This window comes from Vicia villosa, unplaced genomic scaffold, assembly GCF_029867415.1.
Source record: "Vicia villosa cultivar HV-30 ecotype Madison, WI unplaced genomic scaffold, Vvil1.0 ctg.000474F_1_1, whole genome shotgun sequence".
NCBI classification, from domain to species: Eukaryota; Viridiplantae; Streptophyta; class Magnoliopsida; order Fabales; family Fabaceae; genus Vicia; species Vicia villosa.
The window spans coordinates 828,105-837,568 of NW_026705228.1; the positions used below are offsets into that span (position 1 = coordinate 828,105).

At 34.7% G+C, this 9,464-nt stretch overlaps 1 protein-coding gene across 1 annotated transcript; it reads right to left on the bottom strand.

The window, feature by feature from the left end:
- Positions 1–392: 392 nt before the first annotated feature.
- On the bottom strand, positions 393–3,926 carry LOC131628732 (protein root UVB sensitive 4). Its single transcript, XM_058899559.1, has 9 exons — positions 3,040–3,926; positions 2,566–2,712; positions 2,185–2,331; positions 1,968–2,030; positions 1,706–1,879; positions 1,411–1,513; positions 1,176–1,327; positions 998–1,063; positions 393–758 (listed from the first exon to the last, which is right to left on the bottom strand). Exons 1-9 carry the CDS (start codon positions 3,490–3,492, stop codon positions 555–557), a joined length of 1,509 nt encoding a protein of 502 aa, XP_058755542.1. The 5' UTR covers positions 3,493–3,926; the 3' UTR covers positions 393–554.
- Between the last annotated feature and the right edge of the window lie 5,538 nt (positions 3,927–9,464).

Genomic DNA, 9,464 nt, shown 5'->3' on the forward strand with positions numbered 1-9,464 from the left:
ATAACTTATTTTTATCTTCATTGTCATCATCAAAACTTGTTAAACATTTAAGTGCATAGAAACCCTCTTGATCATTGAAACATGTGTGCAAGTTGGTGCCAACATTGTTGTTACCATTTAAGTGCGTAGAAACCCTCTTGATCATTGAAACATGTGTGCAAGTTGGTGCCAACATTGTTGTCGTTACCACAAAAAATATGATGTTACCGTTGCAACCACCATCATCAAAGTGGCCTGACCTATGTCGTTTCCGACATATCTGTTTGCACCACCACCATCACCAGTGTCATATTTAGTGCCTCCGTGTGCACCAAGTCCAGCACCACCATCACCAGTTTTTAGTGAGAATGTAGTTAATATTCATTCTTGAATGTGTATCAGTTGGATGTGTGTTAAAATAAAGGACAAATCATGAATATGATGAACATGTCAACAACAAATTTCTATACTCTCTTTTTTTTATAAACAGTTAGGATGGTTAATCTTTAAAAGAAATAGTAAACCCCAAACACTCCCATGATGCTGAGGAGCCAACCAAAATTTGAAAACCATCATTATTCACACACAAAACTGTATCTACCTTGCTCTTGCTTTGACAATAAAATGTTCTTCACCACCCAACCCATTCCCACCATTTGTTCTATCAAATTACCTATATCCCTTTCTGCACATCTCTTGCAATCCTCCACAATTACAGGCCAATCCTCAAGTGATGAGTTCGATGCGTTGTTCACAAGAGCCCTTTTAATGTAGCAAGCCTACAAATTGAAATCAAAATAGGTGTTATATAAACACTTATCTGATAAGTGCTTTTGTTATAAACTCTTAATTAAGTTGTTTATCCAAACAGGGTGTTTGCGTCTTTCTTTAACATAATATGAGATTGGCGCAAGGAACATGAGAGGATTCAAATTAGCTAGCGGTAATGGTACTGGTACGTGAATCACAATATTGATAACAGTAGATGAAAAACGATTAAGAAGAATAGTCCTATCACCTGTAACAAACCCATAATTATATGCACTGCTTCGGCTCCTTCACGAATAGAAAGAAGGATACGGTGCTAGAAGATCGCCGCAAACAAAATAAAAACAATCAGAATACAAAAACTACTTTATATGAAGTTGAGAGGAAGAATAAGTCCATCAAGATACTCTCATAAATTATATGCTCACCTGCTCGGTTCTTCTGATTCCTTTGAAGATTTCCATGCATACAAAGTAATAATCCTCATCGGTTATGCTTTGTATTGTCTTCATTGACAAATTGGGTATTATTTGGTCTTTGGGATTTATGCACCCTATTCTAATTGGCCACAAGCTTTTACCTGAATCAAATCTCATTAGTCAACTATACACTCACCGTGAAAGGTACTATTAAACATGAATATAAGAGTCAGTAGCACATCACCTTTAACTCCAAAAAAGTCAATAACTTCTTTCTCGCTAACCTCCGCCGGTGAAGGCACATATCCGTTCTCAATCCAAGTGCTCAGAATGATTTCAAGCCTATCCTAAAACAATAATACACCAACAAGACAGTAAAACACATACTCTCGATAAGTCTTACGACATCAAGCAAACACATGTGCGTTATATCAAAATAGACAATGAAAGGCAACGCGGAGTTTCAGTCTCTTGAGTATAAAACTAGAAAATTACTAATTTGTACACAACTTCTTAATAAAAGCCGTCAGAAAACCTACCTTAGTCAAAGTTTGCAGATGGACATGCTTTAGTCCTTGATAAATCCCGAAAAGGTCCATAGATGCAAAAAAGGGATAAACAAAGAAATGGAGACCTGTTTGTGGTCTTGCAAGCCACATGTTAACCAGGGCAGCAAGCATGAGACCAAGGATGTCAAAGCACACTGTTTGAATCTGAAAGATAATAAATATTCATTACACAATCCACAAATATAGATATTAAAAAAAAGGTAAATAAAAAAGCAAAAACACTCATGCTAACCTGTGCTTTGGCAGAAATTTCACCGAGGTTGTCTGCTTTTGCAAAACTTTGATGAACAGCTGACTGCATAGACATAATGAAAAATATCAAAATTCATAGGAAAGAAGTTTATCAATTATCAAGAATATCGTCACGTGATAAGCTCTAAACCGAGAAAGCTTTTTGAAAAAGAAAAGATGTAATAGAGAACTTAATACGGCTCTGGTTTGATCCTTACCCGAGTTGCTAAGTAGCATGCGAGACTTATTTGTTTAGCAATATTGGCAATAGTTGCAAGCAGCAGGAATAACCGAGGAAATGAAGGAGTGAGTAACTCAAGTCCAATACTTCCAACAAAAAGAACAGATGTGGCGAACCTGACCCTCTACTTACAACAAGTACACATGCGAAAACAAAGATTAATCAGATTTCATTTATGATTAGTGCATGTTAAATGAAGTTTCAGTTACCATCATGAACTTCACATCATTGAACTTCAGTTGTTCATGTGATTTTTCATTTAAGTAATGCCAATCTAGTGTTGGCACGCGCAGAAACTGCCGGGAGTCGGGAGCCAATAGCCGAGAATTGATTTATTTGAAAGAAAAACTAAAAGTACCTTTAAATTAGTATCAAAAGCAGAAGCTAGGCTAGCAGTATATATGCATCTGCTTAGTCGTCCAAGACCGTCTTTTAAGACCCAATTAAGAGCAGCAGCTGATGGAAGAGAACTGGAGTACCCAACTCCTATGGCTGTAAACATTGCCTGAGATTAATTGATTGTAACATAGTAAGTTCTTGTCCAAGATAAACAAATACAACAAGACCTAAATGAGCTTTAATGTAGCTTAAGCTTAATGGTGAATACAAGTGCAACACAAGCATGATGCATACATCAATGATTGGTGTCGTGCGTCCAGGGTCCGTAGTACTTCATAGTTATCAGCAATAGACTGATAAACAAAATTTGAATTTTCCGACACACAAAAATTTGATCAACAATTTCTATAAATCAAACCAATCCACCACACAACATGAAACAAAACAAATCATATGAACAAACAAAAAAAAAAATCAACAGCCTACAAATCACCTGAGTAGCAAGAACTTGAAGTGCAGAGCTAAAAACACGATGAATCAGCTTCCACTTCACATACTCCATATAATTCTCACTAACATCTCTCGGAATAAAAAAGTCCCTAACAACAGAACCAACCACCCTCACCAATCCATCCTCGTCATCAGAACCAGAACCACCATCAACAACAACCATCTCCAAGCAGCCACCATTCCAGAAGAACCTAGTGACTTTAGTAGAACTCCTAACCACAAAGGGTAACCGAATCGGTTGCAAACCCTTCTCAACTCCTCCTCCATCAGAAGAGACACAGTCAAGGGAAGTTCTGAGAGATGAAAAAACTTTAACTCTTTTAAAAATCAGATTTTTAAAACTGGGTATTGATTGTTTTGTTGTGGGGTGGGTTCTGAGAAGGTTCCATGATATGGGGCGGGGGAGATTGGTGGGTTTTTGAAGAGATAATGGCATGAGAATTTGAAAGTGCAACTATAGAACGTTTCAAGTGGAAGAGAAGAACAAAGAAGAAGAATAGATAGAAATTAAGCAGAGGAATCCGATTCTACTTTTTTTTCCACGGTGAAGAATAAGTTAACGAAGACCATTGATTTTTGTAAATTAATATAATAATAAATGGTTAAGATGAAAAATTGATGGTATGAACAAAAAGGTAGAAATTGAATTTTAGGGTTTCTTTGGTTAACAAGAAGAGGCGAATTGAAAGGAAAATGGCCGGGAAGATGGCGGAGAGCGGTGGTGATTTGGGGGGTAATGCGGTTGAGAGTTTTGAGAATTATCTGTTTGGCGGCACAGCGGAATTGAAGGTTATGAAGTAGTAACACGGCTTTCAAATTGTAAGACATGTAAGTCTTGTTGTTGTTGTTTTATGTTTGTGGACCAAAATAGAAGTCAAGTTGTCAAAAACACAAGTCTTCTAGTTGTACTACGATGATGATGATGTGTTTTTCCCTATCTAAAACTGTTTTTTTTTTCTTCTTTTTTTTCTTTTCTATTAAACATGTTTTATGATTGAGTTAAACTTGTTTTATTTCAAAGAATGATTTTCTTAAAGTTTTTCATTATGTAGTCTATATTTATTTACTATTTAACTTTAATTTTAGAAAAGAAACATAATTTAACTGCATTTTGACATATTCAAAGAGAAACTTTAAGTTATTCACCTTTTTTTCTTCCAATTTACGACTCTTCTTTTTCAGTGCTATTGACATTGGTAGAGCTTGCACTCGCAACTACATTGATATTGCATTGGTAGATGGGTTCGTATATTTGTATTATCAAATTGAAGTTTGTCGTATGTTAGTAAGGCTATGTTTGGGAGTTTGGAGGGGAGGGGAGGGGAAGGCTTTCAAAAACAAAATTTTAAAAAAAATATAGGAAAATATTTGACATTTTTGAAAAAATGATTTTGTTTAGAATGATAAAAGAGTCATTATCATTACTAAATTTTTAATTTTCAAAATACTATAACAACCTAAAAGATATTTGGAAAATTTATGTAAGCCCTTCAAAACCCTCCAAAACCCTCCTTCAATACAATTTTTGAGTTCCCCCATTTTATGGGGTTTTTGGTGTTATGAATAAACTCAAACCCTCCAAAACCCTCATACCCAAAATCCTTTTATCCTTTTCACCCAATTCTTCCTATTTTTCAAAGCCCTCCCCTCCCTTCCCCTCCAAACTCCCAAACATAGCCTAAGAAGGAAATAATGTTGCTTTTTGGCGTGGTCTCAAGCTGAGTACATCGAAAGATGTTGGTAGTTCGATAGAGACATCAAAAAACTGTAAGTGGTCCTTCAACTTTGTAGCTCGTGTTAGTCTACAGATTTCCCTCAACTTCTTAAATTTTTATTTGAACATTGATTTAGGGTTTCTCTTTCACTCACTCAATTTGTGTCATAATTTTTCTTATATTGAAATGGAATAGTATTGAGCCAAATGTAAGACTATGTTTGTTGATTGTCAGTTGTATACTAGACGGGATTTTGATGTTATACACTTTTTAGAATATGTCTAGTATTTTAACTAAAATTAATTTGACCCAATTTTTACCATATGTGACTCAATTATATTGTATTTAACCCAACTTTACCATATGTATTATGTATATGACATTAGTTTATTTAAGGTGATATTCTAGAGCAAGGGTTGCTTTGTAAAAGATCATAAGTTAAAGTACGAAGGTGAGGAGGTTTATGTATTTAAGGAACAATATCCTGATTTTTGGTCCTATTTTGAAGCTTGTGATCTAATCAAGGGGATGGATTTGGTGTTTGATAATGAGGATGTGAAATTGAGGTGGAAATATGATGGTGGTAGTTTGAAGGAAAATTTAAAATCCTTTAGGAATGATGGAGATGCAACTGAATTATCTAGGTTTGCTATGAAAAAATAACCGTGAAGTTGAAATATTCACTGAGCCCAAACCATCTATAGGTGAGACCAAATTTATGGATTGGGTCAGAGAGAGAAAATAAGGGAAAGAAATATAATTAGGATGTTGATACCTCTAGTGAATGAAATGATGAATCTTTCAAGGGCATACATTTTAAAGATAGCAAAGAAGAGAGAATGAATGGATTTGATGAAGGCTTTGATGAAGGTTTTGATGAAGGTTAACCTAGCAAAACATGTGCTACTAACGGTGCTGCCACAAGTGATCCATCCAACTATGGCTTTATCACACAAGAGATGAGTAAGGAACATGTCATAGAAGAACAATATATGACTCATGACTTGACAATGGGGCGGATGATGACAGCTGTGATGATAGACCTAATGTAATTAAGTTCAATAAAGAAGATGTAATTACAAAGAATTTTCTTTTCAAGGTTGGAATGGAATTTTCTTCATTTAAGTAGTTCAATAGTGTTATACTAGAGCATAATGTCTTGAATGGTATGGATGTTGGATTTGAAAAAAATTATGTAAAAAGGATTAGAGATGTTTGTAAGCACAAGAAGCAATGTAACTACACTATGTTGTGTAATAGAGTTTTAACCTCCAAAACATATATGATTAAGACATTGCTTCACAAGCACAAATGTGAAAGACGGATCTTCAATAAAAATGCCGAGGAAGATTGGGCTACAAAAGTCATTATTAGTAGGTTGAAAATTAATACCAAGATGAAGTTAAATGAGGTGGTTTCAGATTTGAGGTTGAGGTATGGAACTGATATCCTTAGTTCTAAGTCCTTTAAAGATCGACAGCTTACTATACAAATTATTGAAAGGGATTATATCAAGCAATATAGTTTGATATGGTCATATGGTGTTGAAATAAGAAGGGCTTCATTAGGAAACACTTTTATGTTAAACATTAATTATCCAACATCAGGTCTATAACCAAGGTTTGAAAAATGTTACATTGTTTCGATGAGACAAAAAAGGCTCTAACAATGGCAAATAGACTATTTATAGGATTAGATGGATGTCATCTAAAGCACAAATATGGTGGAATATTAATGATTGTTGATAGGAGATATCATAATGATTAGTATTTTCCTATTGGATTTAGAGTTGTAGAAAATGAAACCAAGGACTCTTGGAGCTGGATTATTAAGCTTCTTCTTGAAGAGATTGGTGAAACTAGATGGTATTTCATTTCTGATAAGAAAAAGGTATGTCATATTGTTACTAACTATAGTGATATATTTGTAAGAGGCCTAATAAGAGCAGGGAGATTAGAATCGCCAGTGAGAGGCGACTCCCCTATTCTACCCGTAATTAAGGACACCCTCGCCTTGAGTAGTTCTTACTCGCCCAAGCGTGGGAAACATGGAAAAATATGTGCCTTAGTCAGAGAGAAGTCAGGGTCAACATTATAATCCACGTCTCTTTAGAAAATAGGGATTCAAAGGTCCATCACTGACTAAGTGGGTAGTTATCACTTTTAAGGAAAACCTAACTCCAGGACCAAAAGCCTTTATGAATATGTCATCCCTAAACACAAGAAAGACATATTGTAATACACTTAATAAAATCCCAAAGCTACAGAGTTTCTCATCTCATCACCGTAAAACACACTACTACAAAATAGACTTTTCGTAACATAATATTACAACGGTCTTGCTGTTAACCGTGGTAATAACTCGTTTTAGGTGCTTTTTTTTGTATTTACTAAATGAATTTTACTACGGTCATAGTTAACAACCATAGTGAAATGTACCTGGAGTGAAAGGATTCGAAATCCAACTCCAACAATTTTCCATTTATCATGACAAAATGGATTTGACCTTGTATATCACCACAATTCTTTTAGTCAACCGTGGTGTAAAGTTCAATCATTTCATCACGGTTCGTCTTACCAACTGTAGTGAAAGGTGTTACATATTTATATATAAGCGAAATCATCTCTCGCTCAGTACGTAACAATTGTCTCTCTCAAAAGAAAATCCTAATATCTATTTCACTCGTCTTTCTCAAAAGAAAACCCTAACATTCATTTCACTCGCCTCACTCATATTGAAACCCTAACATCAATGTCACTCGTCTCACTCATATTGAAACCCCAAACTTATGCAGCGATTTCGTCTTCTTAAAAGTTTAGGAAATGGCTACCTTACAGGTTCCCCTTCACCTTAGTTTATGTTTCAAAATCTTTTTATGTATTATTGTTTAGGTTTCAATAGCTTGTTTCAAAATGTTTGAACTTTATGTTTGTTTTGACTAATAGGTATGGATGAAGGAATGAAAAAAATTAATGAGGATGAAACTAAAGTGAGTGTTGCAAAATTATGGATTAACACATGTTTGCTGCTCTCACTTCAGCTTCATCCTCATTTTCTTTCATTTTGGATGCCATTATGGGCCATGTATGTTCCTTACACATTTTATGAGCTGTTGTTGTTACATATAAAAGTCGTATGTTGTTTAAGGTTTGTTGTTAATGTTTGTTTAAGATGAGTTTATTATATCTTATGTAGTTTGAGTTTTTTTCCAACACCTTACCGAATATATAAATTTTTAGATTGCATTAGTAAATTATAATATGATAGATAAAGTTATATTTGAAAACAAGTTACACGTTCAACTCTAAACAAGAGTTTTTAAGCCTGTTATATGCATTTTTCTCTATAATCATTAGAACTGGGTTTAATGCTTCTATTTCTTCAACATCCCCTTCATTTACCTCTAATTTAGTTTGCGAAGTAAATAATTTGTTGCCAAACAAACTAGAGGTGAAGTAAGGGAGGTTGAAGAACTAGGAGCATTAAAAGATGTTCTAATAGTTAAAAAGTAAAATACAAATGAGGAGATGAAGAATTCTTGTTTAGTGAGCATTGGAGAAATCAGTATTCCACATAATATATAATAAACTCAATATATATCACATTGTTTGTTTAGAACAGTCGTTGTTAATTGCTTTTCCTTAAAGCATACCACAATGGTTGTTTGAAGTAACCATTGTGATAGGTAGCGTGCTACTTGACTTATAATCACGGTCGCGCGACCATGGTGGAAAGTATCATGCATACAACCATCACTTACCTCACAATTGTTATAACAAGAAATGTTCTTATCAATATTCTTAGTTTTGATGATAACATTATATATGAATTTTTTATAAGAGAATGTGGTACTCTAATTATTCACGTTTTCCATTTCAGGAAAAGTATAAAAGAGTATGCACAAAATCAACGTTCAGAAGCTCTGACCCAGAAGATCTGGATGGCTTCATCAAAACATGGACTGGCAGACATCAGAAGATGGTCCTGCAGAATTCAGAACATGATCTGGAAAGCATCTGAAGATGGCAGTCAGAAGCAAAGGTCTGAAGATCTGATGGTATCACGCTCAAAGCACTTCTAAAGTCTGAAGACAGAAGTTGCATCTGCACCAAAGCTAAAGACTCTAATATTCAAATGTTTATTCTACATATTCTGAGTTTAGAAGCAAGTACAAGATGAAAAGGCTACAACGTCAAATCTCCGACTGACAAAAGGAACGTTAAAAGCTACAAAAGGCAAAGTCAGTAAAAACAGTTGAAGCATGGCTCGAGGTAGTTGACAAAAGAGTGAAACATTAAATGCAGCAGTGTACCATTCACGCAAAGCATTAAATGCTCCCAACGGTCACTTTTCCTCAACGCCTATATATAGAAGTTCTGATTCAGAAGCAGTAACACAACTCTTGCGCAAAAGAACCAAAACGCTGTCAAACTGAAATCACACCAAAGAAAGGAAGAACTTCATCTTCAACCTCACAACTTTGTAATATCTTAGTGAGTGTTAGAACTTAAACTTAAGAGAAAAATCACTTTGTGATTATAGCTTATTAAGAAGCATTTGAATCTCTTGTAATAGTTATTTTATATTGATTGTAAAAGGATTTCCTATAGTGATCAAGTTGTGATCAGAATACTCTAGAAGACTTAGAGGGTATCTAAGTGGAGAACCATTGTAATCAGTTTGATTAGTGGAT